This window comes from Psittacula echo (genome assembly GCF_963264785.1).
Source record: "Psittacula echo genome assembly, chromosome: 10".
NCBI classification, from domain to species: domain Eukaryota; kingdom Metazoa; phylum Chordata; class Aves; order Psittaciformes; family Psittacidae; genus Psittacula; species Psittacula echo.
In genome coordinates, this window is record NC_137741.1 from 8,073,225 (window position 1) to 8,098,457 (window position 25,233).

Genomic DNA, 25,233 nt, shown 5'->3' on the forward strand with positions numbered 1-25,233 from the left:
TGCAACACTCAAGGGAAAGCGAATTCTGGTCTTCTGGACCAGAATTAAGGACCTCTGGTCCTTAAGCAGAACAACAGACCAAAATAATGGGAAGACTGATGATGAGACTCAGCTGAACAATGACTATTCGAGAGATGAACCACAGCCACAAGAGAAGAGTCGTCCACTGGTCTATGGAGTCAGACCCAGACAGTGAAGGAAGTCTTTCTGCTGAGGGCTGAAATACGTACAGCTGAGGATCAGATGGGTCATCAACACAGGTGCTGAGCGATGAATAATGCCTGAGTATGTGCCAAAAATAGTGCTGACAAAGACAGGTGATGGTGAGAAGCTGGGAGGATGGAGCAGGAGCACAGAAAAGAGGAAGGAAAACTAAACACTAGGGGGTGGAGCAAACCAGGAAAAAGCAGTAGGAAGCAAAAAAGGAAGATATAAGGCCTGGAAGTGGCAAATCTTGCACAGTCTGAAAACAAAATATGAAATAAGAAAGCCTCAGCAGGAGGGCAGCTGTGGCAAAAACATGAAGACATTCAGGTCTCCGTGAGATACTGAAGTGGCTGAGAACATACCCAGCTGCACAGCTGCCATTTAGATGGAGCTGCAGAAATCAAGAGAAGATAACAATAGCAGGAGGATGCATGACACTTGGCAGAAATGCAGACACAAGCAGTGATATGTCATTTGAAAGGGAATGGGTGGTGCAGGGATGCAGAATATGAATTTGCTCTAGTGACAGGAGGTAAGTCTTATGAGGAAAAGTGAAGAGCAAACAGCTGATGAGAAGGCAATAAACAATGAGAACAAGAAACCTGTGACAGGGAAGAGTACAGCAGTACTCCTATATAGGACTATAGGGGGGATCACAGATAAGCAACCCATGAGCTAGTCAAAAACCATCACATACTGGCTTAGTAGCAGTTCCACCTGTCAAACTGCTTTGCCAGGGTATGGACTATGCCACAGGAACTGCATGGGAGAGGTTGTGGAGCATCTGGGAGAGATGCCTGCTAGTAAAGTGCTGTGTGCACTCAAGAAGTTGCAGAGACTTTAATCCCCCATTTCCAGATGATGTTGTGCAGCTTTTTGAAGGACTCGCATGCAGAGCTCCCTTGGTTTCCAGAGACACCATTCCTGCAGGAATACGTACATATCCAGGGAGAGCCCTGTGCACAGAGCCACCCTGCAGACACAGCCATTGCTGTGCCTTGGAAAACAGGTGTTGCCAGGCTATACACGGCATCTCTGAGGTTTGTTTTTTAGAACTGAACTCATGCTAGGCTTGCAATATCCTAGCCAACAGTGGAGTATCATTGTGAAATACTTCCCAGATGTGTTCCTTAGCTTTCAAAATTCATATTAAAAGGCAGAAAATGTTATTGTAAGGAAGAATACTTTTTTTATCTTCAAAGAAAGCTAAAACTTCAACACATACAGAACATCTTCTCAAAGAACACCAGAGGACGGATCTCTTAATTTACACATTTGGGCCATGAAAAAAATAGTATTCCAAAATATTAAAGCAGTGTGCAAAAACATGGAAACCCACCAAGACCTTTAATGAAAAGGCTAGTCTTCAGAGTAACTTGATGTCTTGATGTGCTTTGCAGTAACAACCAAAATGAAACAGTAGAGTCCCTTAAAGCCCAAACAGAATTTGAGTTACAAAATAATTTGAAATGCTTACCTATTTATATAACATAAGGACAGAAAGTGTTATTTTTAATGTGCAGGCACAGAAAAACAAGCTGTCATGTGATAAGAAGCTAACTTACAGCCTATCACTTATTTACTGTAGATGTATGGGCATGTATTTTCACCATACGGTAAAAACAGGATAATCTTCAATAGATAGAAGAAGTATCTCACATTTATACAAGCCACGAGCTTTCCTGTGTGCAAGCAGTCCACAGGCACTCTAGTTTACTTTATTGACGTGTGCCAATGCCCTGTGCAACTGCATTTCTGCACAGAGGGAAATTTCTCTTGTAGGTGACTCATCACAGGCTGAAAAAGTGTATCAGAGAGTTACCGCTTAAAACCACTTACATTTATGAGGTTTATACTGAAACCTGCCTATCACTGTAATTTTAACATTTTAAGAAAACTACTATTCTCAATATCCATTCTCAATATCCAGGTTTGGGTTTTAAGAAGTACTGCATAAAGATCAATTACATGGCTCATCCACAGACATCCCTGCTTGAATTCAGTCCTCTGCTGAAGAATAATCTTCATCTCTTCCATCTCTGTATTGCAGAACCCCCTCTGGTTCAAACCTGAGCATTTTTATATTCAATCTCTCTGCAAGTTTCTGTGCTGCAAGCTTGGCTTGCATTTCCTAGGAAAGAAAGGAAAAAGGACACAAGTTAGAAAAAGCGCTGTCATGTTTATCCTGGTCATGAAAAACAAATAGTATACTGAAGTATAAACTTGACATAATGATATCAGTAATTGCAGAGTGGGCTTACTTAAACATAACTAGCAAAGAAATTTCAGCTCTCTCTTCACACTTAAACATGACTGTGTTATTAATATTTGAAGATGCAAGAGTTTAAATTCCTCATGTGGCTGTCCTCACCTGTGATACACTAACGTGGGCTTTAACAGAACAGAATCAGTACATGTGAGAGAGCAGCTGTGCACAGTAACCATGTAGCAATAGCAGCGCTTGACATTAGCAACCTCAGCAAAAATGTTTCCCTTTTCCAAATAAATTAGCTCTCTTAAAGTGTCACGATGGCTAAATTAGAAGTGCTTTTAAAACCATAAGGAGCAACAAACACTTTAACAATAGCATCTAATTTACACATTAGCTTGCACTACCTGGAAAGTCAAATCCAAAATCCATTACAACAGAATTTGTAGCACCTCAGAACTTTGATTCTTCCAGCACACTATAGTCAAATACAGATACTTGCATATTTTAAGAATAACAAATACTGCTAGGCCTTCACTAATACAAGGGCCAAGAACTCTTTAAAAACTAATTTCTAGTCAGAAGGGGAGCAAGTGCGATGAGGTTAGCATATCAACACACAAAGAATAACGTTAGATTTTGCTTAATGCAGGAATAACAGTTTCAGAAGGTATTAATACATTAATTATATCATTAAAAGAATCAAATACAAGAAAAAGTACCTTTTCTCAAAGTCTGACAATCTCGATTGCATCATCAAATTAATCAGAATGAAAAGATCCCTTTATGCTTTCTTTTTTAAAAGTGATCCCAATTGTGTAATTACTTTTCAGACCAAATTGTGAATTCATACCTCATAAGCTGCTTTTTGCTGTATCTGAATTGCTATGGATTCCTCTATGGATAGTAGCTTAGTAGGAGAATGGTGAAGTGGTGGCAGCCGAGCTGCTGTGATCTCATTCAAATGCTTCTTATCTCTAAGTCGTCTTTCTTCAGCAGTAATTGGAGAGCCACATGCCCCAGGTGACTGACTGGATGCGGAACCACGCAATGATCCATTTTGCTCTCCTGATAATCTGGAAGAGGTGAAACATAAAAGTCACGCTGCAAATCTGGGTCACAAGTTTGAATAACTTCAGATCGAAGACTTGTTATTTTGAACTTGTAAGAGCTGAAAAAAAATCTGAAAGTGTTACAACACCATAAACAGACAATAAGCAGCATTCAGCAAAACTGAAAAGGTTTCTCTGTAGAGAGACAATATCACACACAGGTCACTCCTCATAATGAACAAAAAAGGTATGGCAGTTAATTAGCAAGCATGAGATGGCAATGTTTTGGGAGTCACATGAAGTATAAAGCGCTATCAGTACAATGTGAAAACTCTACATCTCTAGAAACGCAGGAAAAGCTAAAGGCTACCTGCTATTCAAGTTCTGTGAGTTCTAGAACTGACCCACAAGAAAGCTTTGACAATGATTTGTTTTATAGCTTAAGCTATGAAACTCTGTGAAGATTCATGACAATTGTTTCAAGTGGCTATAGTGAGACCACTGCTCAATATTCCATGGCACTTAACAGAGCCAACATATTAACCTTGCACGTCAAATAACTTTAAATCTCTTTGATCACCACAACAAAATTAACCCACTATGCTCCTTCTGTGCCATTTCCAATTTCATACAAGTCAAGTATTTCACAAAAGGTTTTCCTGTTCTGTCATACTTACACATTTGTTTTAAATTTGCTTTTCTTTATGACTGGGTTCTTGGCTCTAGACTCTAGAACTTCAATATAATGCGGAGTCTTGGGGTGCAGGCTTCCAAAGGCATTCCCCTTATGTTTAGCCACATTCTGCTCTTTTTCACCATCATCCCCACCTACAATTGTAACTTTTTGAAAGGCATCAACCAACTCGTCTTTACTGTTGCCCAAAGCACCTGCACTTTCTGTGCCATCCTCAGATTTGCTCTGCGATATCTGCTCATCATTTGTCAGATGACTGCTTGTGTCCGACTTGGAGACAACTTCACAAAGCAGATACTGATCTTTTGTAAGAGTCTTTACTTCTCCATTTTTCCTCCGAGTCCTTTGATTTTCCAGTGCTGTATTTGTGGCATCGTGTGCAATACATTCTGCCTCCTGCCTTTGGGAAGAAACCTCAGAAACTTCTTTAGTATTAGAGTTTTCATTAAAGACTGTGGAATCTTCACGATTTAGTTTGTCCTCATTTAGGATAACTTGCTGTTTGTTTGCATTAATCTCATCCTGCTTCACCTGAAACTCCAGTCTAACTGAAGATAACAGCTCAGCTGCCCTTTCTACTTCTTCTTCTTGTGAAATGGCAAGCTTCAGCTTTTCCACAAAGTCGGAAATCTTCTTACCTTTGTCTGGAAGCCTTGCAATGAATTTCCTAAGATAAAAAAAATAATAGTCATGTGACAGGACAAAAAAACTCCTCTTGCAATCTGAGATACGGAACTGTTTCAGTAGAATAATATATTCATTAGAATAATATTAGAAAATGGCAGGGTTTTCACTTTAACGCTAAGTTTCTTATTTACGTGCTACATTTCTGAAAAGCAGCGAGATGCAAAGCACCTGCAGGCTGTGTGCTGGGATAAAGCGACCTTTACGGGGTTTTCTGCTCGAAGACGTAACTGCTGCTCTAGATAGTGCAAAAGCCGGAAGCCCCCGAGGGTACATGGAGCTTCATGAGCCCCGAAAGGGCTTAAACTAGGGAGCGGGAGGCTTGGCGCGCTCCTCGGCGCCTCTCCTCACCGGTCGGCCAGCAGCCGCTCCTGCCGCCTCAGCATGTCCCGCAGCTCGGGCAGGCTCCGGCTGCGCAGGCCGCCGCTGCCGCCCACCGCCGCCATGGGGCCCTGAGCGGCCCGTCGCCAGGGCTGCCGCCCGGTCCCGGAGCCCCCGGCGCTGCTTCCGCAGCAACTCGGGGGCCGCCATCTTACCGGAAGCGACGGCAAGTGGCAGGGCCCGACTTGACCAGAACGCGAAGGCCGACATCGCTGTGGGTCGCGGGTCGGGGGAGCGGAAGCCGTGGGCTCCCTGTATGTCCGCTGCAGGCGCCGCGACGGGGGCCGGGTGAGGCGCTGTCGTGGTTTAAACACAGGGCCGGGGGGGCCTGAGCATTGCTCGGCGTTAACCCTGTGTTACAACGTCTGTGATGCAGGAAGCAGTCGGTGTTCGAGAAGCAGGGTGCACATTATCCTCAGTGCGAGAAGCTGAAGCAGAGGCAGGTTGCCGGCCATGAGCCCGGCCCGCGCCGGGTGCTTGAACGCTGCAAAAGCGTCAACGTTTCTTACGTTAATTACTTTGCATTTGCACTGGCAAAAGCCAGGCCACTTCCGTGTGTTTGAGTGGATTTCAGCAGAGCATCAATTCCTGTTTAGGAATCGAGGTTTACTTTTTTGCGTGGCATTTATTTTTTAACATGTTTATGTGTGACAGAGGCTGAACATAGACATTTAGACTGCAGTATAATGTTGGCCTGCTTATGCCAAACTTTCCCTCCTGATACAAGTGCCATGAGCTTTAGTTAGTCCACTCCATCTAGCAGTAATAAGGTCATTAGCTGAATGGTAGTTCCCAGGCAGCAGATGTCAGCCCTTTTAAGTTGATCCCAGTGGAGGTTTCTTGATCCAAGTAATTGTAGAGGCACATTTCTCAGAGCTGTTAGAACAGTTGTTTTATGAACAGGGCCTACCCTGGAGGGGCTGGAGGAGGAAGTGTTTTAAAATGTCTGCCTGCCCTGTGTTTGCTCAGCTGGATGGGGAAGGGGAAGGCTGAGGCCAGGGGAAATGAGATTAATCAAGTCGGCAGCTACCCATGGAAACAAATACCACAGCCAGTGTGAGAAGAGCCAAGCTCAGGGATTGGTTGAAGAGACCGCTTTGCTGTGTGTGCTGCACAACCTGGATCATCTCCTGTGCAAAATCCCTAGGGGAGCTTTCCCTGGGAGCTCAGGGAAGAGGAAATCACTGAGTTTTTCTCACCAGGAGATCACTCACTAAAGGGCACAAGTTCCCTGCGTTGCAGCCTCTGTAATGCAGGCTTAAGCTATGCCATCTATTTAACATTCCTGCATCTTGCAAGAAGGAACACTTTATCCTGCTTTTTAGCCTCTTTCTCCTGTGCAGATTGGAGAAAGTGGGAAGGCTGGCTGTGGAAACAGAGCACTGCTTCTGCCTGCATGGAAGTGAATCCAGAAGGAATGGTCTCATTCAACCACTGCTCTGCACTTACATGATGATGGTTCATCTCAGTCCATCTGCTGTTATTATATGGACAAAAAAGTAATGCTGGTATTTACAGTGGATTTCAGCTTATGTGGTGAACTGCATAAATACAGTAAAATACAGCAAAAGGAAAAAGGTCCTAATAACATGACTGCTGGGAATCACAATTGATCATTCTGTAGCCTTGCAGTGGAATGCCATTCACCAAGTCTGTGTTTATCCAAGGTCATTGCGAAGGAATATTATTCATCTTTATAGTTCGGGAGCATTAAGTGTTGGAATACCATAGTTCATTTACAAGTAACACATGGTTCCAGAGTGATGAACAAATAGCTGAAGTCTGGAAGGTGCCAGAACAAGTACATTCTTGCTTGTGAAGAGATGGGCAGCATCCAGATACAATGCAATCTAGATAGCATCCGTTCAGACAAGAATGTGAAAAAGGAAAAGTAGATTTAAGCTTCCTTAGTCAAGAAGCAGAAGTATAGAGCATTTGTGGGACTGAGGAAAGTTATATGCTTAGGGATTGCTTGCCCTGGGGTAAATACAGGTAGGAAAATCTCACTATCCCCACTCTGAACGTGAGTGAGCACCACCCAGTACCTACTGCAAGTTTAGTCTTAGGACTTTACTCTTGCTTCTCTTAAGAGGCTGACAGACTGGCATTATTTGCAGTGAATGGTTTTATTTTCCTTAGAGCATTCTTGGCCTTTTGATTTGAGCTTATATTTTGTATCATTTTCTTGAATATTTTGATTAGCATTCACATGAGTGAAGTATATAGCAAAACAGGGGTTTAACCATTTCTTACATAATGAGCTTTCCTGTATTTCTCACTTAGGACATTCTCTCAAGAGCTATTATGAGGTACAGTTTTCAGTCAGTCTATTTTCAGTCACTAGACATTTAAATATAACTCATTCTGCAGTAGCATGGCTGCAATTGCTATGCAATTTAGTATTATTTCTACAAGAAAATTATTAGAATGACAATGAAGAAGATCAGGTATACTAACAAAAAGGAATAAACTGCGTGGAAAACACAGCACAAAGTGTGACCCAGGAATATTCATCTTTGTGTATGGTATAGCTAAAAAGAAAGGTATTCAAATAACTGAGTAACTTATTCTAGCATAGATTTTTTTCAATAGGTTACACCAGTTACAAGAAACATTGCAACAGACATTTGTGCCCCAGCTTTTAGTGTTCCTGTTTTATCAATGCCAGTTGCGACTAAACTGATGCATTCTAGTTGTATGACATTTTGGGGGACATGGCCATGAAATACAACTGGCTGAATTCTTTCAGGTGTAAAGATCTCCTGCCAGCAACACCTGAGTCTGCACAAAATTGGTATTAAAAGTAAAACTAACATTCTTGCTTCTTTTCTGTTAAAGGCATCATTTCCACTCTCCATTTGTCCTTTATTCAACTTTATAAATACATAAATGTTACTTCTTTTCACTAGGAAAAGAGGCAAAAGAGCCTTTGGACTGTAAGTCTCTAGAGGAAAAAACCCATACTTTTACAGCTTCTTTGCTCCTAGGTGGAAATATTGAAGGGCAGGAGAGGAATCAAGCCACACTTACAAAATAAACCACTCCAAAAGAAAAGTTAAAAAATGGTATGAATATTTGGAATATAAATTAATAATTTTAATTTCCTTTAAAAAAGCCCCCACCTTTTTAGTCAGCATGATTTTCAATAATTATTTTAGTTAATATAAGGAAAATAACTCCTTCCTTAACCTTATTTCTCTAAAAAAGCCCCAGACACTTTAAAAGCAATCCTATATATGCTTATACCTATCACCATACTGTTCTATGTATGGTTGTTGTAGCATGCCTAGACACCCCCCACACCTTCACAGAATATTGTAACCTTATAGATGTTCACTTGCACATATTTTCTCTTTAATCTGGCAGGTCTCTTTTTCCTTTGAAAATGTTCACATACCTTAAGTTGTAGAGCTCTCCTATCACCTTGTTTTCCTGTGTTTCTTCCGTGTTCTAATGATTGAGGTAGGGCTGGAAGGGCCTTATCTCCTTAGGTCACTTAAGAACATTCCTTCTTTTACACATGCAAATAGCCTCAGGTTCTGAACGGGAATGAAATAACACGTAAATGGCATGAAACTCTCAGCATGTACAACTCCATTCTGTGAGCAGGGATTTCCTGTACGGAGTTACAGACTTAGCAATGAGGAGAGAACTTCTTACTTATTTTCTTATCAATCCATGTCTTCAGATGTCAAAGACTTAAAGACTCTTGCAAAAGCATTAGTACCCAACTCCTAGGATCCTGTGTTGTAGGCTCAGCACTGATCTCAACAAGATTTTGAGGTCCTCTTGGCAACTTATACAGAATACATATACACAGGAAAGCACTCTTCAAGTAAAAAACCTCATATTCTTCAGCTGAGCATTGCAAACCAGTAACACTCTGATTGTCATGTTTACAGCATGACCTCTTCTTATTTAGTTGACATGAAGATTGTTTCATTGTGACAGTCTTAAGGATAAATATTATCAGTGAGTGGATATAGACTGTGAAAAAAATACAAAAAGGAGCCACAGTCATAACAGACTCATCATGCTGAAGCCTGGAGAGCATCATTCCAGATGTGTTCTGATGTTATCTGTGGGATCTGAAGTTGTAGGGGTTTTATGCAAGGGATGTGCTGCCCAGTTCTTGTTTATCCTGTGCAAGTCAATAGTTCTTTATTTTATGAAAGAGTTCATCTGCTTTTGTTACTTGGCTTTGAGAAGAGTCTTTAATAAGGGAGTGTCTTTCTGTTCTCACGAGCCCATCTGCCAAAGGAAACACTGACAAAAACATCAAGGCTCCAGGGGAACTGCTGTTCTATTCATACATGTTTTGAACAAACAAGATAGTGTAAGAGTTTGCAAGGTCTTAAGGCAAGTTTATTTCTAAATGAGTGTTGACACAACAGAATAGAAAGTTTAAATACAGTATTTATTGCAATTTATCCTTTTCATGTGCTACGTACAGGATGTATTAAAAGCATACAATGTAACAGCATTATTTATATGGCATATATGAAACTGTATCCCAAAATACTTTCCAGAGTATCTGAAATAAATCACAAAAGAATACTTATCATGGTACAAATGTAGTCATACAATTGACATATTTAATGCACTTTCTGGGACCTATTTATATGGCTTTTATTGATGTTTATAGAAATGAGTTTCTAATGTTATAATACTAATTAAGCCAATCTCAAATTGACAAAATTTATACTGAAGTGTTACAGTCTTTTCAGTCAGGTTTGTTATTATCTATGCTAATTTACATTGCTGCTGATTTGAGTGGAAAGCTCTGCATGGTCAAGAAACACAATTATATAAATACTGTTCCACTCCTGTTCTTCAAAGTTACCAAATATAGACCAGAAGCCCAATGAAATGGTGGTCATCCAGCTCATCGCATGTCAAAATGCTCTTACAATATAGCATAGTCTTCAATCCGTGTTTGGTTTAGAAAAAAAGTAGCACATTCCATCAAACAGTCAAGACAGAATTTACACAGAAAATTTTTACAGGAAAAAATTAGTGCCCTGCTGCAGTCTTGGGAAAGCCTTGAGCAGATCTTAATTTTGCAAGTCTGAGAGTTAAAATAGCTTGCAGTAGTTTCAGAGGAGATCCTGAGGACTGCAATAAAAGTAGAATGAACTTCCTTTTGAAGTCTGTCAAAACAGCATTTTGATACTTCATCCTGCCCTCTCCTCTTCACTGAGCACCTCAGTCATCATGTTCTGTTTTCTGAACTCTGGCCAAAACCAGAGGGATAAAGGATTTATACTTATTTAAACTTGACGGTTAATGTCTTTCACAGCCACGTGCATTTCCTTTTATCTATAAATACCACCTTCATCCATTCATATAAAGCTTGAAGGTAAATTTCACAAACTATGGTTTATAATTAAACTCCTGAAATGCAGAGGGACTATTTGGGCACTGTCCTGGTTTCAGCTGTGACAGTTAATTTTCTTCCTAGTAGCTGGTGCAGTGCTGTGTTTTGGCTTTAGTCTGAGAACAATGCTGATAACACACCAACGGTTTAGTTGTTGCTCAGTAGTGCCTACTCTGATCAAGGACTTTTCAGTCTCATGCTCTGCCAGTGAGGAGGGGCACAGGAAGCCAGGAGGAAGCAAAGACAGGACACCTGACCCAAACTAGCCAAAGGGGCATTCCATACCACAGCATGTCATGCCCAGTATAGAAACTGTGTTAAAGTTACCCGGAAGGCCCAAATCACTGCCTGGGTCAGGCTGGGTGTCGGTCAGTGGGTGGTGAGCAATTATATTGTGCATCACTTGTGTTTTCTGAGCTTTCCTTTCTTTGTTCTTGTTGTTTCCTATTATTATTACTATTGTTGGCATTCGTTCTATTATCACTATATTTTACTTCATTTTAGTTATTTAACTTATCTCAGTGGGTTTTACATCCCTTTGATTCTCCTCCCCATCGTGCTCGGGGCTGGGAGTAAACAAGCAGCTGTGTGGTGCTGAGTTACCGGCTGGGGTTAAAGCACGACAGGCACAAAAAAATGCTAGAAGGCATAATGTGATGAACTGAAGCTGCATCCCTAACAGGGACATTAACATGGCCAGCTGGGATTATACTGTACACTTTCTCTTCCAAAAGATACTGCCCAAGTATTTGCTGTTATCAGCCACTAGAGGGAGATATGATTACACAAATCCAAAGCTTAACCCTGAAGCTTGAGTTGGGTCATTACCCATCCTCTTTGGGGTTCATCAACATACATTTCCAATTTAAATGTGTTCTCTTTTAGAGTTTCACTTCATTATCTTAGTTGCTCATAACCATAATTCATTTAATGATTGATCAAACTAACTGTTATTTGGGAACTTTTTTTCAGTAAACTCAGTCTCCCAAATTCATTCAAGCATCAAAACTTCAATCAAAACCACCCTATGCACTCTTAGAGACTACAGCTTCTCCATGTGTCAGCTGTTTCCAAGTCTTTGGTATTCAGGTACAAGACAACTCTTCTTTTTTGCATAATGAGAGGGTGCTTTGTCTGAGAACTGTTTTTATAAGGAGAGACTGTTCTTGGGGACCTACTCTTCCAGTGGTTTCCCACTTGAGAGATTTTGCACCTCTTCTCTGGGAGAAGCCATTTAAGCTTTAAGTGTGGTATTAGGCCTGTTTACTGATGTGACAGCTGGAGGGGTTTCTTTGCCCTTTTGGTATCTGAGATCTTCTGCACTCCCTCAGCACATGCAAAGTAAACAGTTTCCTTTTAAAGCTATTAAAACTAACAATGTATTTTTTAATTATTATTTTTAAAAGAAGCATTGAGCAGCTGTTAATGTTTGTGACCTCCCTATCAGCGAAGGTACAGGCTTTCTTCACACAGTAAAGAATTCACTTTTCTGTTAATGGCTTTCGTTGCAATTATTTATTTAGTTTTGTGCATAAACCAATCCATGGTGCTGTGTTTCACTTCGTAGGAAGAATGGCCATTTTAAGTTCTCAGGAAGAAGTCACGACGGGAAAAAAAGCTTATGTGCAAACAGGATCATCTAACACAAAAGCTGGGGAAGTCTGAGCTTCCCATTTTACTATGAATATGCTTTGATTGTATCAAGCAATTCATGTTCCTGCAAGATTCCTGTACCACATCAAAACATCCTTCAATCCATCCTCCTATAGAGGCTTCTTTATTTAGTAGTTAAACAGCACAGCTAGAGAATAAACAAAGTTATCTAACAAATCCAGAAACCCATGTAATAATGCAGGAATAAGATTTGGATTATGAGGTCAATATTATTGTTTTAAATACAACTCTACTAAGTATACTTAATTTGAACAGACAGTACTGAACTGAGGAACTTGCATTAGACTGGAGATAAAAGCAATCACTTTGTAAAGCCCTGTGGCAAGATGAGCACCTCCTGGGATTGACATTCAATGCAAGAATGATATTAATCATACAAAATGGAAGTTGTTTTCAATATCAGATACTGTAATAATAAAAAAAATGCCCTTCATTCATGATAATAGAACTACAAGAAAATCTTCATAATGCATTTTAGTTCACCAAGACTGGAAGACCAAAACAAGATGTAAAAAAATGCCCTGTGTGTATGTTTAAATAAGGTTCAGTACTAGATGCAGTCAATCCTGCTGGTACTTTGAAGTAAAGAATAAGATTTTAAGTGCTTTGGGAAAAAAATAAAGAGTACTCAAAAATCCTGATTCAGGATTGCTGTTGATGTAGGAATTGCAGGGACTGCTGCAGGCAAAATTCTGCTTCATTTCATTTCCTCTATTGGAAAAGTAAATAAAAAAATGTGACAGGGATTTTCCTACACAATTACTATTGAATGTATCACCAACAGTCACGCTATCCCATGACCAAGGAAGTGCAAACCAATGCCTCACTCCAACAAAGCAAAATCCATTATAATCTGCTCTATCACTTACTGTTTTGAGCAACAAACATAATATTCATCTGCAGGCATCGAGGGAATTGCTTTAAACAGCCCAGTTGCATCTCTCCCTCCAAGCAAAAGAGCACTTTTTGAGTGGACTTTGAGGTGAAGAGAGCCCTCAACTATAGCAGGTCTCTGACAGGCGTGAACAGCCCTCACACTTTGTACACAAAGGAAGAGCTCTCAGACTAACGCCCTCTGCCAGCATAGTTTCAGATACTGCTTCTAGTAGCATTGAAAATAAAATACATTAGAGCTTCATTACACAAACAATTACAACACAGTTGAAGAAAAAAAACCTGTACAGCTATACAACTCCTTCCTTACAGGCATTTGAAATGACACATTGCACTAGCTACCTTCTGAAGAAGCAATATTGACTGCTATTTCACTCATCCTATTTCCTTCATCCCCCCCCCACAGTTAATGTCAGTAGTAACTTCAGATAGGAAGTTACTAAAAAGCTGCTTTCAGAATAAATTTAGCAAGATTCCGTGCTGCTGTTCTTCGCTATGACTTGATAAAAATTTACCTAATCAAGCTGCAAAGGCACAAGCTATTTGCTTGCATTTAGAAAGCAGTGAAAGACTTGAATGCTCAAGATGTACTGTTCTTTGTGCTAAATTCCAGCACTCTCTTGAATGGAGTGTATGTCCTCACCGGCCTTGCACTTTCAGGAGATCTTCCATTCTCAGTACTTGTACTGTTAAGGACACAACAAAAAGCTTACAGAGTTAATGTCAGAGTATCAGACAGCTAGGCTTGAAATGCCATGGCAATGAACTTGTGCCTCATTATTGATATTGACAGGCTAAAATTAAACTACTCAGAGTATTTGGTATGTTCTATACTTCTTTTCTCTATTGCCACAAAGAACATTTGATAAAAACCAGATACTGGTTTACTGGCAGACATCTGCTGTGGCTCATATTGCAATGTCCAGCAGTACAGTTACTAGGACTAAAGATCCTGTAACAATAAAGACAGCAATATTACATTTAAGAACACAATTAATTTGGAAGAGGAATTGCATAAAATCTGAACTGTAGAGAGAGGAATTTCTGCATAAATCTCAAAAATAGGAAAAAGATAAGTAGGGGCTGCAGTTACATACAGAGGGGCCCCAGAGAGGACAACAAAGATAGCTTTCTGTTGGCACCCTCAGTGAAAAACACTGGTTTTGAAGTTTCAAAATTCATGCCATTAAAACATGGTGTAGGCTGAACACTGAAATAAGAGTATTTATTAATTGGGAAGGAAATTTTAGTTTGTATTGCAGCTTGCTGATTTCATTTGCTGTTTTACATTGCTCAAACTAAATGATTTAGTTTGCAGGGCAGTTAAGATGAACAAGTTTACCCGTTGGTAGTAGAAGTAATGTGCAATGGTCCTTCTTACCTTACTATTTTGGTTTCTGTTTTTCTCCTTCCACAAAAGTAAGATTCAAGTGCAAGTCCATAGCCTTGCTCCCAGGGCTTAGTGCAACTCTGTTGCAGTGTTCAGGGCAGAGAAAGGGAGGAGAAGAAGCCAAGGCTACAGAAACACTGGCCACCACAGATCAGAGACAACCACCCCAGTGCAGAAGGGGTAATGTTTCCACACTCTTTACTTGGGAATCTTCCACCTAGGAAGATTCCCCTCTAGGGCTAGTGCACCTCCAAGAAATTGCTGCAGCCTTAAACTTTTACTGTTGGTGTTACCTGCCCTTTAAAATGGTCCTGGATGCATCTCCCAGAACACAAATAATAAAGCATGCATAAAGCCAGCATTAACCAGCCTCAGGGTAGAATTGTCCGTTGTTTTTTTCTGTGCTGCCAGATGACACAATTCATCAATATTTCTGATATTTAATAAAGTCTTATCTCTTGACTTCTTTTACTCCTTTCTTAAACCACGTTACTGTAAATAAGTACTCCCCAAAGGTTTGCATAAGTCACTGAAGTACACTACACCCTGTAGATGTAATCTTTTAAACTCCACAATCCACTCTAACAGTTTAGCACAATGGTTTACTAATACAGCACCAATAAAGGAGATTATGAAGAAATTTCCTATGAACAAGCAGAAAAATTAAATACCTGTATGGGAGATCACATCCTACACCGGTATCTCTGGTTTCTATATTGATCTTTGGTTGGTTTTCCATTAAGTAGTCCAGTTTATCTTGTAATTCTTTATTCTGGAAAACAGCAATTTTAATTTCATAAGTTTATTTTATTTATAAAATAAATAAAATTATTTATTTTATATTATAAAATAAGAAGAAGAATAGGCAGGGAAGAGATTCAGAGCAGCCCTGCAGAGAAGGACTTGGGGGTGTTGGTCGATGAAAAAATGAACATGAGCCGGCAGTGTGCGCTCGCAGCCCAGAAAGCCAACTGTATCCTGGGCTGCATCAAGAGGAGCGTGACCAGCAGGTCGAAGGAGGTGAATCTGCCCCTCTACTCTGCTCTCATGAGACCTCACTTGGAGTATTGTGTGCAGTTCTGGTGTCCTCAACATAAAAAGGACATGGAACTGTTGGAACAAGTCCAGAGGAGGGCCACGAGGATGATCAGGGGACTGGAGCACCTCCTGTATGGAGACAGGCTGAGAAAGTTGGGGCTGTTCAGCCTGGAGAAGAGAAGGCTGCGTGGAGACCTCATAGCAGCCTTCCAGTATCTGAAGGGGGCCTACAAGGATGCTGGGGATGGACTCTTCATCAGGGACTGTAGTGACAGGACAAGGGGTAACGGGTTCAAACTTAAACAGGGGAAGTTTAGATTGGATATAAGGAAGAAATTCTTTACTGAGAGGGTGGTGAGGCACTGGAATGGGTTGCTCAGGGAGGTTGTGAATGCTCCATCCTTGGTGGTGTTCAAGGCCAGGTTGGATGAGGCATTGGGTGGCATGGTTTAGTGTGGGGTGTCCCTGCCCATGGCAGGGGGGTTGGAACTAGATGATCTTAAGGTCCTTTCCAACCCTAACTATTCTATGATTCTATATTGTGTTAATTAAGCAAGGAAATAAAACTGCACATTGGCTTAATCCACATGAAATAATGTAAAAGGATTTCTTGAGAAAGAGGAATCCTTACTTCTGGGGAAAAAAAATATAAATCAAACCAACAGTTGTATTCAGAAGCTTCTGTTTTGAGTAATTGTTATAACAACTGTTATAAAACTGTATGTTAAGAAACTTAGCATTAATATTGAGACTGTATTACACACATTCTTCATCTTACTGGTGTTGTAAGTTTTATTTCCATACTGAAGAACAACAAATATGTATAGTAAATATGCATCCAGATAACATCAGATGACATTAGTTCAAATTTTATTTGGTTTCATAAAACTATCACAATAATATAAATATAAAAGTTAATGCCTTACCTCACATTCTAAGAAAGAGATTTTTTCTAAAAGCTGTACTATGAATAATTCCTTTTCTTTCACTTTCTTCCTTAGCATTTCAATCTATGAAGAAAAATAAAACAAAGACATTTAGTCTAATGGGGATGGGAAGAAGATGAACCAGACATAGATACGGTAGGAAGAAAACAGTTTCAATTTATTGTTCAGCAACAACTGAATACGTATACATATTTACAAACTAGTCAGTGGTTCAGCTATCATCACATACAATTAGGATCATTTAGATGAAGATGATATAGTATATAACACGGCTTTTAAGAATTGGTATTTTTTGGAAGGAGAATGGAAACACAAACATTGTCATATAACAAAGCACACTAGGGAAAACTCCATTTTTGATTCAAAGGCCTTTGCTTTAGTCAGTTTTAACTACACCCAAAAATACGTGGCACATTTGCTAGCTTCCTGAAGGTCTTATTTGTTCATTTATTTCCTGGCATACCAGGCTCCTTGAGAAAAAGTGCATTTTCATTTCACCTAGGGAAAGGAAGAAGTTATTTACAAATGTTCATGAACAGTAAATAAAGTTAGCTGCACCAGAAGCATTCCATCTCAGTACTGTTCTGTATGGAACAAAAGACAATCTTCCTTATGTTCTGGGATTTCTCCTGGTCATAGAGATGTACAAGAATTTTTGCATTAAATCTTGCCCTGCTACCAGCACAAGCAGGGAAAGGCACATACTCGAGAAACTGGTATTTCATTCTGGTCCCTTACTGTTGACCCAAAGCTGTTCTGATTTTGAGGGAATGGCTTTCTAAATGTCCTAAAGCCACAGATTTCCTTTTCTGTTCCTCTGAACTGTTTGCTTAAAGAGAGGTTTGCTGTGTGAGGTTCATACTGTTATCAGCAATAGAATAAGATGGGCACAGAGGTCAGTTCCTTTCAGCTTACCACATTTAGGAGACAATAGCATCTTGTGCAAACAAACTGAATTTTCCCCTTGGACCAAAGGCAAAGTCACTTGATATTCTCTCTCAAGCCCTGCTGACTACACCCACCAAACCAGCAGCTCATAAAAGGAGCAAACCAAAATAATAGCTAAATAACAACTTTGTTACTGCTTCCTAGGAGGCAGTTCAGGTTATTACTGATTGACAGATGTAGACACACAGTACTTTACAAGCACAGCAGACAAGGTACTTCTTGTATTTGTAGTGAGTCTACTCCAGATGCAGAAAGCAGTGTTAAGAGTATTTCTAAGCAGAATCATTAGAAGTGCACGGAAAGATCAGTTTGAGGGAGAAATGGGATTCTGCATCGTGTGTGTGCAGGTAGGAACTGGGAGAAGATGGATTTCTCACTGTGTTCTGTGCTCATGCAAGTCCTGTCCTACAGCAACAGCAGTGAAGGCTGAAAGCAATGGATACTTTTTTGCTCTCACTGCTAAATGGTGTCAGGTCAGTAATTTTTCCAATTAAATTTCAATCCAGCTTTCCTGAGCAAACCATTCCAGGTCAGCCAACATAAAAATCAAAACCCTATTTTCCTCCTATTAAGTGCATGGGAATCTCTCAACTGATGTACTGCAACACCATTAGCTAAACCCCTTTCCCTGCTCTGTGCCAGTCCAACACCACCTGCTTTACCAAATAGTGCATTATCTAAGGCAATCATCTCCACAATTCACTGAAGTAAAGATATAAGAAGTTTCTGATCTTAAGCCTGAAAGCAAAATCAGAAGTAAAGCTCCTAAATGGATGGTCCACATCACAAATGGAATGCCAGAGTCTGTCATGCACTGCTTTTGGTAAAGTCTTCACTACTGTATATATAAAAAAGTGCATCCTTCAAAACTATGTTAGATGAGGAAAGAAAGATGCTCACATTGACACTACAGCACTAGAAAAGCGTGTATCCTGCATATTCCTTTGCATTTTTGGGCAATATGCCTATAGTGGAAAAATCACAAGAAAACTATAGAAACACCTAGACATAATAAAAAAATAAGTACTTTCTATAAAGCTTCAGATTAAGTGAGCTTTACTTTGCCAGGTTATTGGTTGGCTGTGGCCTTCACTGATACAATTTTAAGGAAAAAAAGTAAAAAGTGTTTGTTAGTAAAAAATCTAGTGGACTTTTACTGAAGTGAATTAATTTTGTAGAACAGCCAAACTGAAATCAAGGAAAGCTCAGAATACAGGAGCTTTTCTTGACAGTCATTATGTTACATTGTTATGCAAGAAAGACCATTTTCTAAATCCTTCAGTCAAATTTTCCATGCATTTTCCCCAGTCACTTTTTAACTGTGTATCTTAATATTGTGAAAGCAAATGAACAAACCCATTCAAAACCAACAAAATTTTCAGCATGTCTAGAAACAATGATTAGTAGAAATATTCACATCCTGCTAAAAGAGAACGATCAAATCCTCAAAGCTACAGAAAGCAAAACAACAGTAGTACCATCATCCTCCCAAAACTTTAGTGATAGATGTTATAAAACATTTCAAACAAAACAGACAAAACTATGAAAAAAATGAAGCAAAACAATTGCATAAATTAAACAACAAAAAAAAAAAGTTATAAAACTAACTCAGCTCTAATTTAGTTTCTATGATCTTCAGTTACCACCTCTCATTTGACACAATGACCAGTTATTACTTGGAAAAGCTAAACCACAGTGCTTTCAGCGTAACAGTTACAGAATATGAGTGCTGTCATCATCTGTCTTTCTCAAACTCAGGTATTTCTTTCTTTTTCTGCTCTCAAGTGCATGTAAAAACTCTCCATATTATCTAAAGCTATTATCATTTCAGTTTTCAAATCACAGAAACCACAAAGCTTGTAGCACGTTCAGAAAATCTTCATATTTTGATCTCCATATTTAATTACAGCTTTGTTTAATATTATGACTAAAGTAAGTCATTGGTTAAACAGCTCCAGTCTCACCAATAAGTTCTGCTTCAGAAAACATAAACTGTCCTTCTAGGACTTTCAAGTGGGTCTTCTCTTAATGCTCTGCTACTATGCATACAAGGAAATAATTTTAACACCAGTAATCAGTACAACACAAAGATGACTGAAGCAAACAAAGCACAGCTATATGATCAAGGGAGGTTTTGCCCTGACAGATATTTGTTCTTGTTATTGAAGATAATGTACCTCATCATCTGCCTAATATGGTTTTTACATCAAACACAAAAAAAGTCTGTTACCAAATAAGCAATCAGATTATCAGTTATCCAAAAGCAGGACCAAACTCTTGTGTTCTGTAGCCATTTACCTTAAGTTATATTCACTCTATGATACAAAGGGTCTAAGACATGAAATAGTGTCAGTAACCTTGTTTACCAGTATTATGTACAAATAGATTTAGTGCAAGTTAAACTTATATTTTTTATTCTTCACATGGGCTACAGAGACACAAACTCCCTAAGAATGTTTTTAGGTTAACTGCAATATTCTGAAGACAAAAATGAGCATGGACACCTTAAAATCTAACAGAATATAAAGAGGAAGATCTTGACAAACAGCTCCCCCCCCTTCCCAAACACAAACCCAAACTCCTTTTTTTCCTCATTGAGAACCCTCCAAAGACTTGCAGACTGACCACACACAACAGTGCTCCCTGCCTTTTTTTAACATGTTTACACAGTACCTGTCAGAACCCATCACATCAATCTGATTTGTCCCCCTGAAGAATTATGCCCGAATTTTAAAACATTCCTTCTCTTCTGCAGTGCAGAGAAGAGACAATGTGGCACTGTATCATCACACACACAAAGTCTTAGTCTAGCAGTAAACTAGAATGGAGTGATTAGACCACGCAGATTACATATATAAGGCTGTGAACTGGGTAACTTACATGAAACTTTTCAGTGGATCTTTAAAACATTGTGAACTCAAAGACACAGCCACACAGACCAAACATATTCCAGGGGAAATTCAGCAGTTGCTAAAATGAGAGGCTGATTTGGCACCAGGAAAAAAGCCCTGCAGTCCCTGCTCCCCAGATGCAGCAGAGCTACCTTGTGAGGCCCTTGAAGAAGGAAAGCAGGGCCAGAATGTAGCAGGGCACCTGTATTACTTCATACAGAATGCTGCACCCCCAGACACATGGCCAACTAGTTATCTCAGCAGCTACTGCAGTCCAAGGTCTGAATCAACTTCTAAAGTTATGACACACCTTTAAACCTACCCACATGCCTGACAGATGACACATCCCACCAGAGTAGTTTACTACAAAAAAAGTTTATTTACTGAATATGGACTTGAGTACACATCATCCTATGCCATTAGCACCAGGAGTGAGCAAACTTGATGTGATTAACCCTTGACGGGATATGGCACAGGAAAACAGGAAAAACAGGAATAACTTTAGGGCCTTATATATTCATATATTACCATATTAAATATACTAAATAAAATGCAACCTTAAATCAATACATTTATGTAAGTCACGTTGCAAAAGTAAAGGCGATGCTTTCATTTATGAGAGGAATATAACAAGAACACTGGGTCATAATGCTGATACTGGGTAAAAGCACTTCAAGAATAAAATCCATGCCATGCTACTTAACGTAATTTTTATTTGTGCATAAGAATGTTAGTTATGGCAAACTAAAATAAGATGAGGACACTTACAGCACCATAAACCTGTACTGGACAAACCCAAGTCTTGAGAGTGTCTTTGTTTCAAGGAGTTGTATAAAGCAAGAGAACAACTAGCAGTTGACAGAGCAATAGGTTTTGCCTTTTGGTTGAATATAAGGTAAGGAGAAGGAAAGGAGAAGCAAGATAGGTCAAACACAACACTGAACTGAGGGCCCATGCGGTGGCCAGAATAGTCTAGGGTCAGAAACAAATGGCTGCAAATCAAAAACTCTCAACTCCCATAGACTGACTCTTGAACCTCAGTCACTTCTGGACTGACTCCAGGAAGTAACTATCACCAAGATGTTCCCACATTTTCTTTGCTCAATAACCAAGGCCTATAATCCATCTCAACCTTGTTGTATCTTTAGACTTGAGCATTTCACCTTACTGCCAGCTCAGCAACTTGCTCCCAAATCTGGCTTTTGCACAACTACCCTCTAAGGTTCTCCATTTCAAAACAATAGAAACGTGAATTGCTAACAGAAATATGAATTTAGCGACCCTGGACCACACCATCACCCTTTTACCTATCCCTTGATTATCTCTTACCTCCCCCCCCCCACACCGTATTCATTGTTCCTGCTTTCACTTCTCCTACTGGGAAATGTTTGATTATTCCAAAACTGGGAAGGGAAGAGCTACAAGGCCGAAGCTACAGTTCATAATTTATCTGATCTGTGAGTGACTGAGGGGCATCCATGCTCTTAGACCACCCCAGGGGCTGGGGAGCATTCCCCCAGTGCTGTAACCACTAGGAGACAAGAACTCTGGCTTAGTCACCCAGTACGTACATGCTGCTCAGGGTTTCTGTGCCTGGTGACAGGCCAACGCAGCAGGGTGCACGTGAACTCAGCCTTTCAGCCACCCCATTTCAATCCCTGACTGTCAGACACAGGAAGGACACCTGATCTCTCCCTGTCATGGCAGGATCCATGAAGTTCCCTGCAGACTGTGTTAGGTGTGTAGCTTGTATTTCACATACCCACTGCAATTTCCAGTGACCTGAATCAGCACATAAGGCCCCACAGGCAATGTTATCATCCTGAATTTATCCACTGGCTCAGGATTAATATGACCACAGCACTCCTTTTCAAGCTTCCTCCTCCTTGATTCAATCCTATTGCTGTTACCACCTCCATGCTTTTGCCTCCTTCTGAAATCTTTTTCAGAGGTCATCTCTCTGAAACTCCCTCGAGTTCCAGATTGTTACTTTATCTTGGAGCAACTCCCAGAAAATTAAATCCATCTTGCTCATCCTATCAAAGAAAATCTGCTTCTTTCTCACTACTGCAGCTTATAGTCTCTAATACCTCTCCTCAAATACCAAACAAGATTGTCATAATACTTGAATGGACTTTCTAGGAAGTGCTGCACTTCTAAATTTCTCTTGCTCCACCAATCAACTAAAGTTTGCTTCTATAAGATGGAAAGTCAACAGCATTAAATTGGTCTCACAGATAGAACACCTAGGAAGAACAGTCAAAAGGAGAACTGCAAGACTAAGAAGTCTCTAGAGAAATGTTGGAGATGTGAGAAGTGATATTATAAGGGAAGTCAACAGAATTACAAAGCTATTCAAGCAGAAGGAAAAAGCATCTTAAGAGAAAATTCCAGTTGTGTCCAATTGTAGAGCCTTTATAAAAAAAGTCTGAAATAGCGAACTTTATTCTGTGCACTTAGACACAGTTCTGGAGGCTCGAAATATAGAATGATCTATTGGATTGGAACAGATTCAGCTGTTAGATAATCTCAGTCAACAATTACCACTTGATATTATCATCCATTAGTTCAAAATATTTGTCAGAACATGACAATGTCAATGTATTTAAGTGTTACATATTATTCAAGTATCCTGCATTTTCTTTATTCATCTACCATTCACAAATTGGACACCTGTAACACTGGTGCAGACATTAACAAACTGGTCATAAATATGACTAAACAGAGGACAAACACGTAGTATGTGACACAAAACAAGACAGGCAAGACATTGCAACATCAGCCTGAACTCTCAGAGGTAATTGCTGTACAAGGAGAAGTAGATTTTTCTCGGTCCAGTATTTCACTTTACTTTAAGCAGTAATTCTCAGAGGCAAGACAAGAGCGTTGAGATTTTTTTCAGGGAACATAATACAGGGAACATAATACAGGAATGGGCACCTTCGCCTTTTAAGCCTCCTTAAATCACTTGAGCCCCTCAGTACTTTTTTTTATTTTAAAACTCATATTATATTTAAAGAAAAAGTAACAACTGATTGATTTAAGTTAATGCACCAACATAGAGACCTTCCTAAACTAACGAGCTGGATGAACCCATTACATCAGTCTTCGATGCACATCTATTGCTAAAGCAGGCCCACCGGGCCTAGATGCCCTAATGAGTTATAAACATTGGCACATTGTCTAACAGTTCAACCCACTTTATTAAGAGCTACCTTAGTAATGTGCAAGTTTTCTAATTAATGACTTGGCCAGGCAATTCTCAGCTGAAACAGCTGATGCTATGCATGTATAAACACTCTCACCAAACACCAGTAGTGATTCTACTTCTGCCAAAAGATAAGCAACATACTGCATTGCTCAAGTCCACTGAGGCATGCCAAACACTTGAACTGGGGGGTGGTGAGTTATTTATGTTCTGCCATTTATCTTCTTCCTCCCAAGCTCTGAGAATGGGTTTCTCTTTCTACATTTGCTGTTATGTGTTTTGTTGTTGTTTTGGGTTTTACTGTAGGTACTATGCAAAGCAGATTTTGATTAATAAAAAAATGGCATCTGTCTGTGGCTGGTCATTCCATCTTCTCGTCCCTTATGCTTCTGTATGGCTTCTTTTACTTTACCTAAAATTGAAACTGCGCTTCCATATTAAAACTGGAATATTTTGTTGTGTATCTGGAGTTGGAGTATCTTGATGCAGAAGCTTTCAGCTGGTTATTAAGCCTTCGGTGGGAAAATTTCTTCTTTATTCCCCACTTGCATAATACAAAGTATCTTCAGTATCTGGGATATCATTTGCTCTTTAGCACTTTGTTCTTCGTGCAGGTATCTTCTACAACAGAACAGGATACAACTTCTCCCTGGGGTTTGGTCACCATTTATTATCCAACGAATCTCAGACTAAAGCTGGAGAACAGCTCATGGGCCATGACCTAGAGACAGTTCAATTCAGTAGTTAGGGGAATTTCATGTGACATCTGAGTTCTGTAGATAATTTCTTGGCATGGAATCAAATATCCTTTTCTCTTCTCAGTACCCTTTAGAACAGCTGCTTGTATCTGCATCAACCCACTCACCTTGCTTACAAAATGTAAATGCTTATTTCCTTCCCTCTCCTGCTTCTCAACAATGAAACAATATTACATATAAAATAAGCTTATTGTGCCATGAAATGGCAATCTATTTCAATGTCAATTGCACAGATCTCAAAATCAAAGCTCTCTGAAATCTCTCTAGGTTTGAAATAGAGATAAAGCCAGAAAAAACATCTGTTGCTCATTTAAAATCAATGTTTTGTATTTCATTTGAAGACTTCTAGCTTTATATTACACTAAACTCTCTCCCATCTTCTAGAATAGCACACAGAGGATAAACTGACTGACCATATCAAATAGATAACATAAAAGACAAGCTTCCAGCACTTTCACAAAAAGCAAAAGCAATTTCATCCCTGCAAGAAACAATGTGGTAACAGCATCCCTTGCCCTCCTATTGCACCTCTGTGCCTGCATCTGCCTGCCCCTGCCTGCCCAGTTCTGTCTCTGCATTGGAAAATCTGTAGTGGAAGGGCCCAAAATTAGCACTGTTCCACCTTTCACACCGTGAGTCTTCCTGCAGATTTTTCCTGTGATCGACCTAGCCTTTCCCTGGATTGTCTTTGAAAGCCTCCCTCTGTCCAGCTGTACTTTAAGAGGTCTAGAGCTGAAAAATCCCCCATACCTACTAATGTTCACCAATTTCACCACTGAGCTCTGGGTGACCCACTCTGGCCATCTGTCTCAATCTTTTGAGAAGGCTTTTTTGAAAGCCTGCTATGTACAAATAGTATGAGAAAAGGGCTGGGTTTCTAC

The 25,233-nt window shown here is 39.8% G+C and overlaps 1 protein-coding gene across 1 annotated transcript in view; it reads right to left on the reverse strand.

Moving 5' to 3' along the window:
* Positions 1-1,465: 1,465 nt before the first annotated feature.
* Positions 1,466-25,233, reverse strand: part of LOC308225483 (myocardial zonula adherens protein-like) — a gene marked incomplete at its 5' end in the record, with an annotated part of 59,884 nt that continues 36,116 nt past the window's right edge. The window contains 6 exons of the mRNA XM_080626435.1: positions 1,466-2,338; positions 3,270-3,492; positions 4,146-4,829; positions 5,383-5,592; positions 15,234-15,334; positions 16,527-16,610. Coding sequence (XP_080482561.1) covers positions 2,207-2,338; positions 3,270-3,492; positions 4,146-4,829; positions 5,383-5,592; positions 15,234-15,334; positions 16,527-16,610 — 1,434 coding nt within the window. The 3' untranslated portion in view covers positions 1,466-2,206. The remainder of the gene's footprint in view (positions 2,339-3,269; positions 3,493-4,145; positions 4,830-5,382; positions 5,593-15,233; positions 15,335-16,526; positions 16,611-25,233) is intronic.